The sequence below is a fragment of the Emydura macquarii genome, unplaced genomic scaffold, assembly GCF_026122565.2.
Source record: "Emydura macquarii macquarii isolate MOO-44397 ecotype Brisbane River unplaced genomic scaffold, CSIRO-AGI_Emac_v2 contig_2897, whole genome shotgun sequence".
NCBI classification, from domain to species: Eukaryota; Metazoa; Chordata; order Testudines; family Chelidae; genus Emydura; species Emydura macquarii.
Window position 1 is genome coordinate 18,954,813 of NW_027133034.1, and position 20,664 is coordinate 18,975,476.

Genomic DNA, 20,664 nt, shown 5'->3' on the forward strand with positions numbered 1-20,664 from the left:
CCAATCTAGAAGTAGGGCATGGCATATCCTTGCAGAAAGGCCAATACTTCTGGGTTAGGGGAAGAGCAGTGGACATGATTTGTCCCTGCCTCATGTATCGTGTGTGACATATAGAGCCACACTGTTTTAGGCCATCTGTCTGAAAACTCAAGCCGGTTCAGAATGCATTGTTCTGCTTGTGGCAGAATATGTTATCAGTGCACAGTAATCTGCACTGTCTGTTTGTTTCCATGTGGAGTATAAGGAAATGATTTGACTTATATAGTGCTAAATGATTTGGGATCTGCCAGCCTGAGAGACTGCCTCTCTCTGCCTGCCATACTGCCACACTTATGATCAGAAAAAGCCTTTGATCTTGATTCTCCCCATTGTAAAAAATATGGCCTGCTTGCAAAGCATTTTCTATAAAGGACCCTTTCTTTTGGAATGCTTTGTCCCCCAAGGTCTGAAATAGTCTGCATATGTTGACATTCTTTGCATGCTGTGAAGCCCATCTGTTTTCAGGATGTTGATGAAGGGCTGAGAAGAGACAGTTGAAGGTGGGATTTGTTTGGTGGGGGATTTAATTTGTACTGGTCATGTGAATGATGCGATCTAATGATATAGGCTGGGGTGAGGAAGAAGTACTGCTGTCTTGGTTAATTTTTTCTTTTTATCTCCTGTATTATTATGTTTGTAAATGTGTGTCAGAGCTTTGGATGGGCTGCATTTGGTGTGGAGTTTATATAAGACTGAAAGCTAAATAAACAAACGAATATAAATATGCTTCAGAACTCTACCATATGGGTACAGGCCCCGTTCCCTATTTCGCCATGGTGAGTTGTGAAGACTCAGTGCAGCAATTCCCAACACTATGAGGGGAGTTCCCCTACACAAGGGTTTCTGTAGCTTTTGTATCCTTACATAAGCTAACATCTTTTCAGCATTTTTCGGTCTTGATTGCGTACATATGCCTCAGTGCTTAGATACTATAGTAGCGGGAGCTGTATTAAAAACAGAGATAGTATCAGGAGTTGGATGCAAGATCTGAAGTTCTTCCAGTAGAAATGAGAATATCAATGGATGTACCTATTTGGTATTACAAAAAAGGAACATTTTTTTCCATTAGAGAATCTATATTTTACATAACTGAGAAGCTATAAAAACTGCATTCATATGCCCCAAACTCTTATATAGTATTAAATAAGACTTTTAGCTTGTAATTTAAATGGACATTTATTAGCAAAAGCTTGGCAAAATGCAATAATTGACTTCAGGTGATTTGTGATTAAGTATGTGTTTAAATTAAAAGTCTCTGAAACTTTTTCATGCCACACTCTTCACCTCTGTTCAACAGCTGTGAGTTTCACGCTGCTCCTTGCAAATTCCCTGTTTGGAAATGGTACCAATGGATGCAGAGGGGAAAACTGACAGCCAAAAAACTGTACACTTTGAATAGATTCTGGAGTTTATATGATTTCAGTGGAGGTAGTGCAGTTCTCGAGGCTGAAGTATGAAGAGCAGCAACATTTTCACTATTTTCTAGGAAAGGAAATTTTTTTTTTTAAATTGAGCATTAGAAACTAGCTGATTTGCCTTTTTGGATTGTTGGCTCAGAGTGAAAAATGCATATAGTTAAACATTGAAACAGGGTCTCTGGCCCGTACCAGGTAAAATATTTTAAAATTAATTATGTGATTTCAATTTTTAGAAAGCTTCAGCTTGGATGAATGTGACTCTCTAAGAAATTATCCAAAGTGACATGCTCCAGTAGTTTTAACTCCTCATTTTTCAGCCATTTTCAAATTTGTGAGCTTATAATGCTTTTTGGAGCGCTCTACCGTTTTTACTGTTTTATTGCTATAGCCATCATATTTGCACTTTCCGTACATTTCTCCTAGGAAACTCAAGTTCAGTTTGTGGAAGTAAGACAACCAGAATGTTGTAATAGCAGCTCACAACATATTGCATACATTTTAAAATGCAATATCCAAAAAGAGAGAGAAATAGAAACAACATCCCATTGGGGGAGGACTTAATTAAGGGCAAAAATCCCACCCATCAAGTCTAAGAAACATCAAAATAAGCCTGTTCTGGGCAAATCAATGGACCCAGGCAAGACAATTAAAATTATTCCAGTATGATATATTAGAGGTAATGACTTGCCTTGGAGGATGTGCACTGTAGAAGAGGGCATAACAAACCAGTTTACAGCCTCTGTTACCAGGCTTAGGGGGTTTTCTTCATAGAACTATATTTCCTTTGACATAGTGAATTTGAGAGTATATATATTTCATAGGTATGCTTATTCTTAATCTCATTTTTTGTCTTGAAGCTCCACACCCAATCTGGCCATTTATCTAGGCTCATGCAGGGAAACTGAGCTCTTTTGAAAATCTGGCCCTTAACACTTGATCTTACACAGGACTGTGTAGTAGAGCATTACATGTATAATAAGCTCAAAGACAGGGAGGGGAGTGCAGTATTAATGGGAGCAATAATGCTCAGCTGCTTTGTCACTCATGCACAGAGGCTGGTGTAAGACCAAAGGGTGTAAGGCCAAAGAGAGGAGTGTGTTGCTAATCTCCTCATTATCTTGATGAGCATCACACATAAAACTTCTTTGACATGCCCATGCCTTACACCCAATCTATTTTTATCATGCCTGCTCTGCATCACACCTGGATTTGCAGGATCAAGGCCTTCATGTTTTTCTTTGTTTCAGTAGCAGTCACTATGCTTCAAGGATTCCCCTGTTAAAGATTCAAGTTGATCAAGATAGCAATTCTGTACATTCTGTGTTGGCTGTAGTTCTGCTTATGCTATTAATTAGCAACAGCTGATGTGAATCAGTGGTTTGCTTTTCAGGGGGTGGAGGGGAGCTGAAGATAATGTGGTGGATATAAGGGTGAGGAATTGTTCTAGGGGGATTTGAGCTTTTGCATTGCTGTAGTAGTTTATAATAAATTATATGCTGCACTTTAGTAATTAATTCTGGGTATTAATTGTATTGTATTTTTAAGTTACTTCACTTATAGCATGTGGATAGGTGCTTTTTTTTTAGCATGAGTGTATAAAAAAATCAGAGCTTTGATAAGAACTCAGATTGTTAGTGTCTCAGAAACAACCCAAAATCCAATCTAGTAAATATGTTTGTTTATGGGGAGGGGTTCCTTTTTCCCATATTTGTTTGCTCACAGGAAATCAGGATGTGTGTGTGTGTGTAATTGGCATCTTTATGTAGTTTTGTTTAGTAGGTTTGGCTTAGACTTTTTTCCATGCTTCCACTATTTCCAGCCTCTATAGGAAACTTTACAAGGAGTAGTGTGATGCATACTGTTGGTGGATAGAGGTGAGAATGGGCATGAGGGACTTTGATTTTAAAATATATATTACAACTTTACCTTAAATTCACCACTTCATTTGCAAGGGTTTAACCAATAAATGTCAGTTTAAATTATCTGGCATAAGTCTTCTATTAGACTTTCTAAGTAATTTGGGCCACATCATACATTCCTGAAATAAGTTTACTTGCTGCAAACTGCTTAATGTACTGCAGTGATTTAATGAAAGCAAGAATCTATGAGCAATGTGGTTGCTCAGTCTCATGAACAAAAAATAATTATACGTTTTGAGTTGGCATGGAAACCATGAGGATTAAGTTTTCAGTTCTTATATTTGTGTTGTAAATTGTTTAAATCAAGATGCACATACAATAAATTTGTATGATTTTGAAGGATTTGCATGAAAATATCTCTATAAATCGTGTCATTTTAGCTCTGCCATCTTTCCTCATCAGCCCTTCATTTCCCCTGTTGAATATTAAAAAAATCCAGACAGTGTTTATTAAAATCTAATTCCCAGTCTAGTCTGACATATGACAAATTAATACCACGTATTTGGAACTGTAGATTAGTTTTCTCTCCGTATCAGCTCTTTGTATCACAGTAGTCTGAGTTGTGTTACTTACATAATGGATTTGTCTTCATGTTTTTCCTTGCACACTGTAACAATCCCCCTTTTCTGTAGAATATGCTATGTTTCTTAAGGTCTGATTTAACTCCCATTGAGGTAAATGAGAACCTTTCCATTAACTGAAGTCAGTGACAAAAGTTCTGTTGGCCTGAATGGGCATAGGAACAGGCCCTTAGTACTTACACTATTCTTTAGTTGCTAAATCATACACTGGTACTGGCAGAGTTCTGGAATGCTAACAGGGCATTGTCACAGATTTGTCCATCAGGTTTCAATCTGGATGTTTAGAAGAGTAAATTTGTAGGAGGAATCAGAAATGGAAAGGGAAATTAATGCAATTAAATGCAGTGTTATGAACTCAGAAGAGTCCACCAGCCAGTGATCTTATCTTTCTTGCTCTGTTGAAAGAAATAAAGATTAAGATGTTAGGTTAGTGACAAATTTTGGGATGTGCTGTTATGTATTTTCCTGAAACTTCTATAACTCATTGCAAAGATTTGACAAGCCCCCTCCCCCATTCCTTGGGCCTGTACAACTAGCCAAATACATCTAGGAAATGGGTATTTTTCAATATGCCTGGAGTCAGTAAATATATGTGGATGCCTTGGTGATGACTCATCTTTCAGTAAACTACTGAACAATATGGTAGAAGCTCATAGTAGTGTGTTGTCAACATTTTTATTATGAACACTGTTTGTCAGGTATTCATAGCTTGGATTTAAAAATTCCCCTCCAGGCTAGAAATGACCATTTAGGGACTCAGCCATAAAATGAAATTTTTATATTGATTTAATCCTTTAAATTAAACAACTTTCTTTAAAAAGCATTTGATTTATTTCTTGGCATGATGGAAAAATGCATAAGAAATTTGGTGAAAACAGTGAAACATTCTGACATAGCCTGCTGGGAGATTTGTGGGATGTTTGATGTGTAGAACATTGTGCAGCTTGTTTTTAAGCCTGGGTGAAACAGATGAGCTTGGAAAAGTGTACACACACCATTTGTGCATTAAAACACACACATACACACCCAACTACATACGTAAATTAGAGATGTAATACTTCTCTAGATAGTACAGCATTCAAATGTGGATTTTGCAGGCCCAGTTGGTGTGTACCTTTTTGGTAGGCTCACCCAATTGCACACACGCTAGAAAATGTGTCCCTAAATGTGTCCATAAATGATATTCCATTAAACTGTTCTAGGTTTTGTTGTTACTACTTTGAGCTATTAACACAAGGCCAACAACAATCAGCAGAACCTGCACCAATTTTGTTTAAACTTGTACCTAAAATCTTCTGAATTCTTCATGTTGTTAACCCAATATCACAAATTTTAAAAAATAGCTCTGATTTTTAATATATATGTCATACAATATTTATAAATTAGAATATATTTGAACTGTGGATAAATATACTTCAACTTCCTACCATATACACAGAGAGAGTCAAGGGAGTACATACATCATGGCAACAGTGTATCTTGATGTTGTAATAATACAAAGGCCATAACATTTGCATTGAAACTTTGTCATCTGTGCCTCTGTTTCTGGAAATACTTTTACTCAATGAGAAACAAGACATATCTAGTCATCCATGAATAATGTAACATTAGCAACTGTATTTACACATCTGTGTATTCAAGTGACGTAATATCAAACACAAATGTTGGAGTCTCAAGTACTAATCTGATTTTACTGATCTTTCTCTCCTGGGAGCTATAAAAGACTGAACATCATACATGCATAATTCAAAAATAGCTGTTTTTAAAAAAAAGTCATTACATGTAGCAAGCAGTTATTCTGTAACCTGGTATAATTGCCTTTGTTGTATAAAATGTGCAGATCTCCGCATGGAGCAATGCCACCTGAAGTGGGAAGAAGATGAGTGCATTCAGTCTGTACCTGGCAAGTTTCGTATGGATGCCTGCTGCTGTGCTGTTGGTGCTGCTTGGGGCTCAGACTGTGAGGAATGTCCTAAGCCTGGCACCAATGAATATGAGGCTTTGTGCCCTAAGGGACCTGGCTTTTCCAACAGAGGAGATGTTCTAACCGGCAGGCCATTTTATAAAGGTAAAATCCATACTTCGCAGCACATTGCCTACTGGAGCCGAAAGTAGGTGTTGTTTGTACCTTTCAGTCCTTTAAGGGAAAATACTAGTGTTTATATGATTAGAGATGTTAGCAATTATATAACATTAACATTCAAACATAACAAATATTAGTTAAGAAATAGTCCTCTCCTTCTCCTCTGTGTGTGCAATGTGTTTTGTGGCAGCATTTTGGACATACTGAAGTGGGGATAAGATGAGAGTCTGGGAAGCCAGGGAGGAGAAGTTTATGGTAGTTAAGGCAAGAGATTAGGACTTGGTCAAGGTTCTTGAGCATGTGAGTGGAGAAGGATGGATATGTTTTGGAGATGATGATGTAGAGGAAAAACCTGCAGGATTTAACAGCAGCATCCATTATCGATTAGAAGGAAAAAGTGTCCAAGATGATACTGAAGCTGAATATTCTTGATAGAGAAGATAGTGGAGATAGTACCAGAAGTGATAAAGAAAGGAAGGAGAAAGCACTGCCTCTGCATGCTGCCTAAGTGGCTCTTGCTTTCTCCTCAAACTGAGAGGGTTGGAAAGTGCCTGAGGAGCTGCAGGTGAGACGCTTATTGGTGACTGAGTGAGGCCTGGGTTGGGGAGGGAGAACTGTATCATATTGTGTTGGGGAACTTTAACATGTTGTCATTATGTGTCACAATTAATCAGCTTTGATATTTAATTGTTACTGTCCTTATTCAGGTAAAACTCCTATTAAATTCAGTGGAAGTTAGCCTGAACAAGGATTAAGACTAGGATTTTATCCAGGATTTAGCTCTGCTTTTCTCTGCCTGTTGTTTTCTCTTATAGTTGCACAGCACTTCCCTCTGCACATATTGATGTCTCCAGGTTACAGTTTATACAGTGTCTTATAATGGATGCTTCTCAGTTAAGGGATCCATCCGGTAGAATGATACCTATAACTAATGTGTAATGCTCATCAGAATGTGTTTAGGGCCTGACTGGCTATTGTGTGTTCACAAAGGAACCCCTTGTGCAAGGTCTGTTACAGTTGCCGTCCCTGTACTATGGAGAATGTGGTCTGCTCTCTCCATACATTCCAAGGGACTGTTTTGCCCCAAAGAGGAGAAAAAGTGTGGGACCATACCCCTGCCACACCACTGCACTAGTCTGCAAAGCTGCGAGAAGCCTGGAAAAGTCCACATGTGCTCCAGGAATCTCAAAAGAAGTTTGTACCTGAGCGAGGCACAAACTCTCTCACCGAGTTACACCTGGGCCAGCATTTCTCCACACTGCTTCTTATAGGTACAAACTATCCCACAGGGTTTCCTCATCCCCTTTCTTACTTCGTTCTGAATTCAGAACCTTGCATTGATAGCTGAAGTTCAGTTTCTAGAAGAGTGACTTTCAGCAGCAGGAATGAAGCTACAATGTCTACAAAATCTTACCCAATGCCAGGTCTGTTTTGGGGTACCTCAGAATAGCCCAGTTTGTCCAGATAACAAAATGGTGCTCGGTACATATTGTGTAGGAAGGAATGGGAAATTAAAACACTGACACAGTTTCTTTGTTAATCATTTAAATGTTCTGGTTTTTTTTCCTTCATAGATATTAATGAATGTAAAGTGTTCCCTGGTATGTGCATGAATGGCAAATGCAGGAACACAATTGGAAGTTTCAAGTGTAGATGTAACAATGGGTTTGCTTTAGATATGGAGGAAAGAAACTGTTCAGGTAAGTCTTACTTTTTCCCTAGTATTCAAAGATTGCTGCAGCCATTTTGTTCAGTATGGAAATCTAAAAACTTGCTATCCAGATCTTGCTGTTCTTGGGAGTTTTCCCCTAGTAAGAAAAGCAAAATTTGGCTGATAATGTGAAGCTTTTGAACTTCTCTTCCAATGAGTGATTCTCTAATAATTGTAATAGTCTTCTAATTTATTCTCATACTCCAAAACTCTGTTAAATTACTGTTAAAGTTGCTTGAGTCAAATTACTAGAAATGAAATCACTAAAATTCAAGAAAATCACCAGTTAAGGCAACATTAACATCCAGATTAATTCAGCTCATATCCCTTACACCTAGGCATCGTAACACCAGATGGACTCAGAGACTCCTTACATCCATCACAAACTCACTTTCAGTTACAAAGTTCATTTTCATTCACAGCCACTCAAAATACACATATCCACTTCCCTACAATCACACTCAAATATGGCAACTGGTATTATATTGACAGATATGCAATATGTATTATTGCTACTTTAAAAAAATCTGAGGTCGGAGTTAAGCTAGTAAATTTGTGTGACTGAGGAACTGGATATGTGCATTGTAGGTGATAGTATAGTGTAAATGATAGGGTTTTATTCTGGAGCTGAGGAATCTGTGTGTGTGTGTGTGTGTGTGTGTGTGTGTGTGTGTGTGTGGGTTGTTTGATGTGTGGGTGATAAGGCATGTGAATTGAGGTTTGTATTGTATTGATTGTATTGGTGGAAAATGCACTTGAGCATTTATTTTTCAGTTACTGAGAGGTCAGAAAACATTTTTTCACAAAAGATTTTTTTCCCTCTTTTTCACTGATATTTTATTCAGATGAAAATTTTATGTTGACCAGCTCTAGAACTAATGATCTGTTAATGTGTTTTTGTGTTTTAAATTACTAACAAAATGGGAGTAGTGTATAAAATCTGCAGGAGGCCAACTGTGCTGTGACACATGAGAGGCCCACTGTCGTGAATTGTTGTCCTGCAGACCTCTGCACATTTTTATGCGGTGTATGCCTTACTGTTGTGTTGCATAAAGGGGGGCGAGAGGGAATGAAATTGAGTGAAAAGAGAGATTTTTACACTCTCATTATGGATAAAATGTGAAGTGTTTAAAGACTTCCTCTTCTCTCTGTCTACCCATGTTTCTCCTCACCCCTGCCTCCCCAACTCCATGTGTGTCTCTGCCTCCTGCAGCTCCTCTGTAAACACTTGGATTTGTGCGCTCCTAGTTCTCTGAACCACCTATCTGGATACCTCCTCTCTACAGTCTCCTGACCACTTCAATACCTCCCCCCCCCCAACCACTTTTATGCCCCACGTGCTCTGTTCCTGTCCTCCTCACCCCCTCTTCCTTGGACCTCATGGAGAACTACACCAGTTCTCTGCCCCCCAATCCTCTGCACCTCTCCAGGGCTCCTCCATTAATCAATGTTCTTCTCGTCCATCTATAACTCCATTCTCTGATTTCTATTCCACTTGTAAACTTTTTATACTTTTCCATTGTTTTACACTTACTACATTTTTTTAAAGTAATTAAAAAAAGAAACTTCTATATATTGAAATAGTGAATGGGGTTGAGGACTGAAGGAGTAGTGGAGAGCATGAACCAGGGGAGACAGCCTAGATAGAAGGAGTGGACAATCGGGTGAAGCAGTAGGCTAAGGAGAAAGGCAAGCAGTCTGGCCAGTGGGCTGGGGAGTCAGTGAGGAGCATGTCGCTCAGCCCTGCTGCCCAGTTCTGCACATCCTAGTTCCCTGTATTCCTAGCCCTGTTGCACACCCCTCTTCATACCAACTCCTCAACTACCCACGTTGCTCCCTGGCTCCTTACGTGGAGCCCTTTCAATACACTGCCTGCTTCCCGCCTTGGTTTTTGACAAATATGCTGTGTGGTTCACCAAACCAGGTTGCATTTGGATATAACTAATAAAGTACAGCAATCCAAAAGAAACACTATGCTGCACATCTAAATGTGAAAGGAGTCATTTTAACTTTCTAACGTCTAAAGAAGTTAACTTCTAACTTTCCAGAAAATTAACTTTCTATCTAGAAGTAAGTCCTGTGAATTAAAATACTCTTGATTTTGCTTACATCATAAATGAAAGTAATCCCCATATTACTGCAAATCTCAATGTCTCTTTGGGTATGGAGTCAACTGATACCTTCATAATAATGACAATTCCAAGAGGAGTGATAATATTCAGAGTTTTTCCATAACTTTGCAGTTCTTGGTATGGTGCCTATTGCATAAATATCATCCTATCAAAAATATAATCCTAAAATGACACCTAATAGAAACCAACTTGTAACAAGGTTTCATATCTAACTTAGATTTCTGAAGTCACCATGTTCCAAATCTTTTATGAATCAATTTATCACTGAAACCTTCTTTTAAAATATTGAATGAATTATTTATTTAAATGCCCATATGTACACTTCAGATTTCACTGGAATGAGTCACTTCTCCATTTCCATGTAAAGTAGGATTCACCTTCAACTATGTTTGATTTTTCTTTCTCTGCATTTAATGTAAAATAGACATTGATGAGTGTCGTATTTCCCCGGACCTTTGTGGAAGTGGTACCTGTGTCAACACTCCAGGCAGCTTCGAGTGTGAATGCTTTGAGGGCTATGAGAGTGGATTTATGATGATGAAGAACTGCATGGGTAAGTGTTGTCAGAATGTGCTGCAGTCCTTTCATTTACTGTTTCGGAGCCTGATATTTTAGACTGTGTGCACTAATGCACATCTAATTAGCATGCATAGTTACTATGTATAAATGTATAAATCAGCATAAGCATGTATAAATCAGGTCTGAGCGTGCACAGATGTGCAGTTATTGGTACAAATACCTGTATTTTGCATACAGTTGTGGTCACTGTCTACATGAATTAGGTTTACAATTCCCTTCGCACATTTTTGCACATTCACATATTAGGAAATCCTAGAAATGTAAGTCTGAAAGGGCCCTTGTGAGGTCAGCTAGTCCAGTACCCCACACTGAGGGAGGACCAAATAGAACTGGACTATCCCTGACAGGTGTTTGTCTAAACTGTTCTTAAAAACCTCTAATGATGGGGTTCCACAGCCTCCCTTGAAAGTCTATTCCAGAATGTAACTATTAGAAAGTTTTTCCTAATATCTAACCTAAATCTTCTTTGCTGCAGATTAAGCCCATTACTTCTGGTCCTACCTTCAGTGTTAATGGGAACAATTGATCACCATTTTCTTTATAACAGTCCTTAACATATCTGAAGACTGCTCTCAGGTCCTCCCTCAGTCTTCTTTTCTCAAGACTAAACATGCCCATTTTTTTTAATCTTCCCTCATAGGTCAGGTTTTCTAAACCTTTCATTAGTTCTGTTGCTCTTTTTTTGACTCTGTCCAATTGTCCACATCTTTCCTAAAGTGTGGTGCCCCCAACTGGACACAGCACTCAAGGTGAGGCCTCACCAGTGCCTACTAGAGTGGGACAGATACCACCTGTGTCTTACATGCAGCACTGCTGTTAATGTTCCCCAAAATTATATTAGCCTTTTTTGCAACTGTATCATTTTGCTTACTCTTATTCAATTTGTGATCCACTATAATCTCTAGATTCTTTTCAGCAGTAATATTATCTATCCAGTTATTGCCCATTTTGTAGTTGTGTATTTGATTTTTCCTTCCTAAATGAAGTGCTTTGCCCATGTCTTTATTGAATTTCATCTTGTTGATTTCAGACCAATTCTCTATTTTACCAAGGTTGTTTGAATTCTAATCCTGTCTTCCAAAGTGCTTGCAACCCCTGTCATCTTGGGGTCATCTGCAAACTTTATAGGCATACTCTCCATTCCATTATTCAAGTCATTAATGAAAATATTGAATACTACCAGACCTAGGATTGACTCCTATGGTACCTCAATAGATACATCCTCCCTGTTTGAGAGCAAGCCATTGATAACTACTCTTTGAGAGTAGTCTTTCAACCAGCTCTGCACCCACCTTTTGGTAATTTTATCTAAGCCACATTTCCATAGTTTGCTTATGAGAATGTCATGCGGGACTGTGTCAAAAGCCTTACTAAAATTCAGAATCTATATCTACTGCTTCCCCCCATTCACTAGGCCAGTAACCTTGTCAAAGGAGAAAATTAGGTTGGTTTTGCATGATTTGTTCATGGCAAATCCATGCTGGCTATTACGTATTACCCTATTATCCTAGGTGTTTACAAATTGATTGTTTAATAATTTGTTCCAGTATTTTTATAGGTATCCAAGTTAGGTTGACTAGTTTATAATTCCCCAGGTTCTCTTTTTTGTTTAAGATCGGTATTATGTTTATGATAGGTTTGTTTAAGATAGATATTATATTTAAGATAGGTATTATGTTAGCCCTCATCTATTCTCCGTGAGTTCTCAAAGCTAATTGTTAACGGTTCTGAAATTGCTTAAGCACCAAAGGATGATTTTAATCAGTTAGAATACAACTAACTTCCCTAAATATTCTTTAACCTGTTCCTTCCATATGTGTAACTTGCCTAAATATGTTGTTTGGTTAGTACTCTGATTGGTGAGAATTCAAACAGAAATCGTCTTTGCCTGCTTTCTGTTCCTTTCAGAATATCTCCTTCTGAATGATTGAACTTCATAGTTATTTCTTACAAAACAGGAGAGTAGGACTCATTCAAGAGCCATTACTGTACAATTTCATTGCTTACTATAGTACAGGAGGTGGAGAAGAGCATTCATTACTTCAGTGAAGCAGCCCCCTTCTCTGTGAGCCTCAGATTCTGAATCACCTCCTGATGCTGACAATTGTTTTTCCCTTCTTTTCCCTCTCACTAATTGTTCTTTAAATGCCTGTCATGTTTCCCTTTCAGACATAGATGAATGTGAACGTAACCCTCTCCTTTGTAGAGGTGGCACTTGTGTGAACACAGAAGGCAGCTTTCAGTGTGACTGTCCTTTGGGACATGAGTTGTCACCATCACGTGAGGACTGTGTGGGTGAGTTTGTTACCTGAGAATGGCATATATCTGTGGTATAAAAGCTGCTTGTCATGGACAAGGATGTGGCTCCAGGAATATCTACATATTCCTGTTCTTCCTTGTCCTGAATTCCTTCAAATCGAAACCACAGGACCTGCCCCTGAAAGGTCCTCAGTACCTATTGACTTCAGAGGCAATTGAGCGCTTAGAGCACCTTGGAGGTAATATTCAGCACCTCACAGGAGTGGACGCTCAGAAATTATAAAAGAATCTTGGCAACTTTTATTTAAACTATATAAAATCACAGAGTAAATTGCTTCATATAACCACAAAAGCTGAGTTCCTGGCACTTTATGAAATGCAGCTCTCCTTTCTGCACATACTTGGAGTACATTTTTGCTTTGTTTCACCTCTTCTGTGACATGTCACCTGTTCAATTGTAGTGTTGTTTTGTTACATAGTGACTTTCAGGGGTAATTTAAAGTATAGTCTCTGTTCATGCTTCTTTAGTAGCTCTGGTTTTCTAACAGCCATCGCAGAACTGGCCTTTTGAATAGCAAGTAGTTGATCTGAGCAATTCTTCTTTTTCAGATATAAATGAATGCTCATTGAGTGATACTCTCTGTAGAAATGGCAAGTGTGTGAACATGATTGGAACATATCAGTGTTCCTGTAACCCTGGATACCAGGCCACTCCAGACAGACAAGGCTGCATTGGCAAGTATTGAATACCTTAGGGTGACCAGATCAGGACAGTCCTATTATTAGGGGCTTTTTCTTATATAGCTACTCTATTACCCCCACCCCTGTCCCAATTTTTCACACTCGCTATCTAGTCACTTTAGAATACCTCCAACTTCATGCTTTTATGCCACCTTTCATCTATCTTTACATTTAATTTCCTTTTAGAACCAGTCAGAGCCAGGCTTTGTCACTTTCCAAAGCAGCAGCTGTAGGATCCCTCTGTCCTAAGAGTTATGGAAGGAGCAGATTGTTTCAGTTTAAAACAGGGGGGAAAGAATGGTGCGTTGCCTTGCTGACCTCTGCAAAATAGTATGAGAGCAAGCATTCTCATTATATTAACCCAATCAAATCTCAAGAGATTTAGCTAAATTCCAGATGATGGTGCTCAATTTATTCCCTGATCAAAGGCAGCAAGGGGCCCCATATTACTGCTTTGACCTTTGATTTGCCCCTTTACCTCTTCCCCATTACATGTGCTACATACACAATTAAAAAAAAGATACTGCATTATCTCTGTAAATACTTGTATGGGAGATTCTTCCTGTGATTTATAACTGCGATTCAGTAGTTTAACCTTTGTTTATAACAGTACTGTTATAATAATTTGTAGCATGCATATACCATTAAATTACCTACTGAGAGGTTTTGATACACATATGTGCTATGGTTCAATGCTTTCACCAGATCTTAAAGTCTCAGGAATTTTCTTTCCACAATGTCTCCTTTTACTTTCTTTCCTTTCAAGTTCTCATCTTTACTTTCTTTGGATCTTAGAGCAAGAAAATCAACAAATATCAACAGAAGCAATGCCTAAAAGCAGCCACTTGCTTCCATGGATAAAAATGAGTCATGAAGGAGGGAGGGGTAAACAAAGTGTAAATCAGTGATATAAAGTGAGAACAGAAATTTAAAACGAGTTCATTGTTGAAAATGATTCCCTTGCTAAATAAAATGGCAAGAAAAGATGGCTTCTCCTTATGAAAGCAGAGTTGTCAAATAATGTAGTCCAAATATTATTTTCCCAGATATTGATGAATGTATGATCATGAATGGAGGTTGTGACACCCATTGCACTAACTCAGAGGGCAGCTATGAATGTAGTTGCAGTGATGGCTATGCTCTCATGCCAGATGTGAGGACATGTGCAGGTAAGAGAGGGGATAAAACAACATTGTAGTATCTTCATGAGATTTCCATTTTAAAAAATCCAAGCATCATATCCTGCAGCAAAACAAAGCACGTTATTTTAGCAGATCCTTCTCTGTATGTGCTGTAATGTGATCTCCTTTTGTTCCAGATATTGATGAATGTGAAAACAACTCAGATATCTGCGATGGTGGGCAGTGTACTAATATTCCAGGAGAATATCGCTGTCTTTGTTATGATGGCTTTATGGCTTCTATGGACATGAAAACCTGTATTGGTAAGGGCCTAAAAGTTATATTTGAGCAGTTATGTTAATATGTGTATTTCCTAATGAATCACTCCAAGCAGAATCAAATTGTGTAAGAAAAAATTACTCAAAACAAAAATCTATAGTTTTTCTTAAGAAATGACCTTAACTTCCTTCTCCTGAAGAGAAAATATTTTTTTTAAAAGTCTTTAAAAATCAGTTTAATCTAATTTGGGACCAGTAACACTAAAATGCCATACTCCTAATCTAAGGAATACTGCATGCTATCACTACTGGGCAGAGTTAAGGCTGTTGGGGTGCCTTAACTCTTCATTTCCATAATGTAACAGATTTGAATTTCTTGAAAGTGTAACCTTAACTCTGAATTTCCTGGGTTTGTAATGCTTGGTTTGGGATAATTACATTATTTTTGTAATTTTTTTACCCTTACGTTATTGATCTATACTCTCAAACTTAACTGATGGATTTCCTCATTTAACTGTTCGCCGTTTACCTTATTTTAATTCTTGTCCAAATATAGGGGATTTTCGGTCCCTCGTAGTTATAATCCACATTTTAATCAGGGGTAAATGCTTTCATCTAGATTTTATTTATGTTTCAATTATTTTAATTTTAGTTTTTCTAGTGATACTCTGAGGCCTAAAATACATTCTCACATATATCATTCATCATAATTAAAATAATGAACAAACCTGTAAAAATTGAAGTCAATTTCTTGATAATTCAAGACCAGATAATAGGGCTACATTTGCTGGATAAATTGTTTTCTGGAAGAAAGTCTTAATAGCACTGCCACAATAGAATGTTCATGTCTGAATGTTTTTAAATTGATTTTAAATTATTATTTTAATAAATAAGCAACTTCATATTTCAATATCCAACTCTTTTATCCATTTTGAAAATGCTAGTGTAATTGTGAAAGAGTGTCATCCCTACCTCTTTAGAGAATTGCAGAAACGAAGTAAGGAATGGTTGAAACATAGTATGTTGAAGACTAATAATCGCTGTCAAGTCTCAAGTAAACCTTGAATATTTTACTAATAGAATTACTGATTACTTCTGACTTTCATTATTAATTTTCATAAATTCACCTGAAGGGTGAAAATAGTCACTAAAATAGATTATGCTCTTAAATGTCTGTAATATTCAAGTAATAATTAAACTATATGCACCTGCAGATGTGAATGAATGTGACTTGAATTCCAACATCTGTATGTTTGGGGAGTGTGAGAACACCAAGGGATCCTTCATTTGCCACTGTCAGCTTGGATATTCAGTCAAGAAGGGAACCACTGGATGCACAGGTACAGAATATTTCCAGCATTTGTGTCATGCATTATAGTTTTTACATTTCCTCTTCAATGTTTTAGCCTTTGTCACAGTGGGCAGCTCCTAGATGACTTTCACGTGATTGTATATATATTTCTGAGATACATACATACATTAGTTTTAGAGAGAAAAAAGTCCCATCAAGTAAATCTAAATAGCAAGAACAAGATAGAAGGAAAGAGAGAGGGGAGGGAAGAAATGATGGTAGAGAACAGAAACCAAAACCATGTGCAATCCTTTGATGAATCACCTAGCAACTGTACACCTATCCTACCCACCATTTTTCTGCAGGTAAACATCATCCTTTCTACTTCAAATGTGGCCCTCGTTAGCTGCATCGCAGGCAACTGGATATTTCCAAAACTGAACTTCTTAGGAAAGTTGGCAATAGTTATTAAATGGACACAAAGCTCAGATCAGAGAAGAGGAAGCTTTCCCGCCATTAAAAATTTCAATTTGCTGTTTCACTTACTGTTCTTCTGCAATGTCTGGTTTTATTGTAGTATGGCAAGACTGATATTCATATGATGTATATATTTAAAGAGATAATTTCCTGACTGTACATATTTTCTATATTTGAACAATTTCTGATTTTAAAGATTTTTGGTTTTCTCCTATTTATCAATTATTTGAGTCTAACAAGAGGAACATATGGTCTTAGATCTTCAAAAGTACTATCAGTAGGAACCTTTTTATCTAATTTTTTGTGTCTTTTTCTAGTAGAGTATAGTAAATAATTTTCTGTATGTTCCACAGCCATCATCTGCTTCCAATAACTAAAGGTTTTTTCCGTATAACTTGGCCTTTAGGGATTTTTTGTATAATTGTCAAAAACCTGGGGCTAATCCTTTTTATTAATATTTGCATGTGTGCTCAGAGTTCTAATGGACACATTTTTAAACAAATACAAATAAATACATTTGTGTAAGATTACATGAATATCAAATAAAAACCTGAAATTGTAGGAAATAACAAATCTAGTTTTAATATATATTTGCAGATGAAGAAAAAACTGGAAATAAATAGACTATATACTTGCCAGTAACACAAGCTGTAAATGTACCATTTAAATCATTATACAGTATTTTTATTTTAAAACTATGCAAGGGACATATACAGTATGTTGGAAAAACATCACAAGTCAAATTTCCAGTATTTCTGAAGTGTTGCCATTGAACTTTCATCGATCAGTTTGTTTTGCCTTGTTAGATGTGGATGAGTGTGAAATTGGTGCCCACAACTGCGACATGCATGCCTCATGTGTTAATGTCCCAGGAAGCTTCAAGTGCAGCTGCAGAGAAGGATGGATGGGAAATGGCATTAAATGTATTGGTGAGTGTGTAATCACTGAAGCATTTGTTTGGCTGAAAAGTTGGACTTACTTGACCATGTGAAAAAAATCATTTTTTTCCTTGACATGTAGAGATCTCTGGGCAAACGGATAAATAGGAGTCTTGAATTTCATTTATTTTTGTTTTGTTCTGTGAAGAAAAAAAGATTGGTGCCATCTCAAACTCTTGTCTATCTAGCACTTTACTTTAAGCCAGTGTTTCTCAATTGGGGTTCCGCGGGAACACCGTTAGGGTTTCGTGAGCATCTGTTCTCTGCGCCGCCGATCAGCTGTTCCCCGCCACAGAGAGCAGCTGTTCTCCACGCCGCCGATCAGCTGTTCTCCGCCGCGGAGAGCAGCTGTTCTCCGTGCCGCCAAAAAAGGGATGATGTCCCTGATTTTTTGGCGGAGAGTATCGAGTGTAAGGATAATGTAAGTGAGAAATGCTGACCTAGTTGTTTGAAATTTGTTATATAATTTGCTTATTTCGACCTTTTTTTGGCCCCATATGTAAAAATACTGTTAAGAGTTTGGGGGGGGTTCCGCAGTTATTTATCGAGTTCAAAAGGGCTCCGTGGCCAAATTTAATTGAGAAACACTGCTTTAAGCAATTTAATATGAAATGATTCAAGTCAGAATATTTAAGTTGGCTTAAAATTTTGGAAAGTAATGGATCATTTCAGTATAGATATCATTTGATGTGTGTCCAGCATTTTTAAGTTAAATTCAATCAGTTGTAGAGTGGAGAATGAATTAAATATTTTTTCCAAAGCATACAGGTAAATTTCAGGATGTGTAAAATGTTAAGTTCATTCAAAACAAATGGAAGAAACAAAATGTTTCATGAGATTCTGTATCAGTGACTCATAGAAGATCAGTTTCTATAAGTGAAAGGAAACTTTAAAAGCCATCTCCTATAGTTCTATTTCTGGCTCTGCCACTGGCTGCTGTGTGACCTTAGGCAAGACACTTCAGTTCTCGGTGCATCAGTTTTCCCATCTGTAAAATGAGGATAATGATACTGACCTCTTTTTGCAAAGCGCTTTAAGATTTATGGATGAAAATAGACGTTTAAGAACTAGATATTTATTTATTTAAAAGTAAGTCAGTATTATAAGACAGCACTACAGGTTAGGTTTTAGGCATCTGTGGATACAAATGGGCACTGAGTGTTATTTGTCAAAGTGCCTTAGTGAATCAGGCGCCTCACTTCCATTGATTTTCACCCACTTAAGTGCTTTTGTAAATCTCACTCAGCGACTATCACCATGTTAAGGTGGCTAAACACCTTTGTAAAACTGATCCTAAAGCTCACTGTGGTTAAACCACTGCTGAGAACAAGTGAAAGACCCTCCCCCACAAACTATTCTTGCGCAAATTATTAAGTGTCTGCGGTTTCATTGCCCCTCCAAGTAAAAAGATTTGTTATTTTTTGAGTTGTTGCAAGTGTATGCTCCCCACCAAGAGCCAGATACTTTTTTCCTGCAGCAGTTCCCACCAGGGTGGCACATGCACCCCGCTCCTTCTTATGGTCCCTCCCGCTGCTATGTAAGGGCAGTGCTATCCTGTGACTCCCTTCAGTTCCTTCTTACTGCCAGTAGCCTAAGTCAGAGCTCCCTGTGTTGTTCTCGCCTCACAGTTTATTACCTGCGCGTCACAGCCGTTTGCTGGGACTTTGTTAGTGTAAATAGTTAGGGGTCAGTACCTGTAGTGTGGTGTATTGTTAATTTTTAGAGCTTACGCAGCATTCTTCAGATTTTAAGCACAGTTTTGATTCCAACTTCTCTAACAAAGTACTAAAATTCAAGTTATTTAGGGATGTGCCATTTGTAATGCAGTTCGTGCTTGGAACCACTTCATTCAGGCATATAAACTTTATTGTAAGAGGAAAATATGAGGTGAAATCTACTGTATAAGAACCAAGTATTTTCTACTGGTATTTAGCATTGGTACAGGTGTCCTCATAGATACAATAATCAACTTTGTGTTTTTTGGTGTGTATTAGCTGAAACAGACTAATTGCAAGTGCAGCATATTACCTGCTATAAATATTCAGTTTTACTCTTTCTAATGTCTTGTCTTTCTTCTGCTGTACAGATCTTGATGAATGTTCTAATGGAACCCACAAGTGTAGTGTGAATGCTCAATGTGTAAACACTCCTGGGTCATATCGTTGTGCCTGTGCTGAGGGATTCACTGGAGATGGATTCACTTGTTCTGGTAAGATCTAAGAAGTTTCCTTTTAGGGTAGTTTGGCTACTGATTGTTTCCATTTTTTAGAAGCTTTACAAAGTTAGGACTAACTCCCAAAGGTGGAGAGAAGATTGTAAGAGCCTCTGCCATACAAGATGCAGGTCAAGATCCCTCCAGATCATTCAAGAAGCTTGTTAGCAGACATTCCTGGCTCTCATTTTAGCTAGTGTACCACACCTGCAGGAGGCTGATTTTCTGCTTAGTATTCTTGTCTACCCTGCCTTCCTCATCCCCCTTCCCTTACTTCCATCAGCCTGTGTATTTGCTACTGACACCAGTAAACTCTCTAGCCAGCTCCCCATTACAACTCCAGCTCCCCATTACACATCCTATCCCTGTTGGCAGGATCCCCGTAGCAGGGACTGCAGAGGACAGCATCTGTTTTTCCTGCAATATGCCAGTTAGGGGAGGATTTAATCATTAACATATGAAAATATTTTATTTAAAGTCAGGTTAGAACTGAAAAATATATCATGTTTTTTCCTTTGCATTTGCTCATAGTTGACTTCTAATTTCTATTTTAAGAATATGGTAACTGAAATTAATGTGAAGTTTATCCTGATTTTATATGCCCACTGATGAGATAATGTATTTGCATGACTACAGTTTTGTCACCATTTCCATCCACAATATAGACGTGCTGCAGCACCTGTTTTCTTTTAAGTACTAGTGCATTTTGATGTGTGTTCAATGACTTCTTTTATGAATACCTCTAGAAAATGCTGTAATGTCTAGAAAGTAATGTTCTTCTTCGAGTGCTTGCTCATGTCAATTCCAAATAGGTGTGCCTGTGCTGTATGCATAGTTGCCAGAAGGTTTTCCCTGGAGCCCCCTGGAGTTGCACTTCCTTGTCAC

The 20,664-nt window shown here is 37.8% G+C and overlaps 1 protein-coding gene across 2 annotated transcripts in view; it reads left to right on the forward strand.

Annotated features, from left to right (window-relative positions):
* Positions 1-20,664, forward strand: part of FBN2 (fibrillin 2) — a 277,388-nt gene that overhangs the window by 156,472 nt on the left and 100,252 nt on the right. For both annotated transcript variants that reach the window (XM_067569251.1, XM_067569252.1), the window contains 10 exons: positions 5,798-6,025; positions 7,615-7,740; positions 10,308-10,436; positions 12,632-12,757; positions 13,331-13,456; positions 14,509-14,631; positions 14,781-14,906; positions 16,076-16,201; positions 17,436-17,558; positions 19,654-19,776. In XM_067569251.1, the coding sequence (XP_067425352.1) occupies positions 5,798-6,025; positions 7,615-7,740; positions 10,308-10,436; positions 12,632-12,757; positions 13,331-13,456; positions 14,509-14,631; positions 14,781-14,906; positions 16,076-16,201; positions 17,436-17,558; positions 19,654-19,776 (1,356 nt within the window). The remainder of the gene's footprint in view (positions 1-5,797; positions 6,026-7,614; positions 7,741-10,307; positions 10,437-12,631; positions 12,758-13,330; positions 13,457-14,508; positions 14,632-14,780; positions 14,907-16,075; positions 16,202-17,435; positions 17,559-19,653; positions 19,777-20,664) is intronic.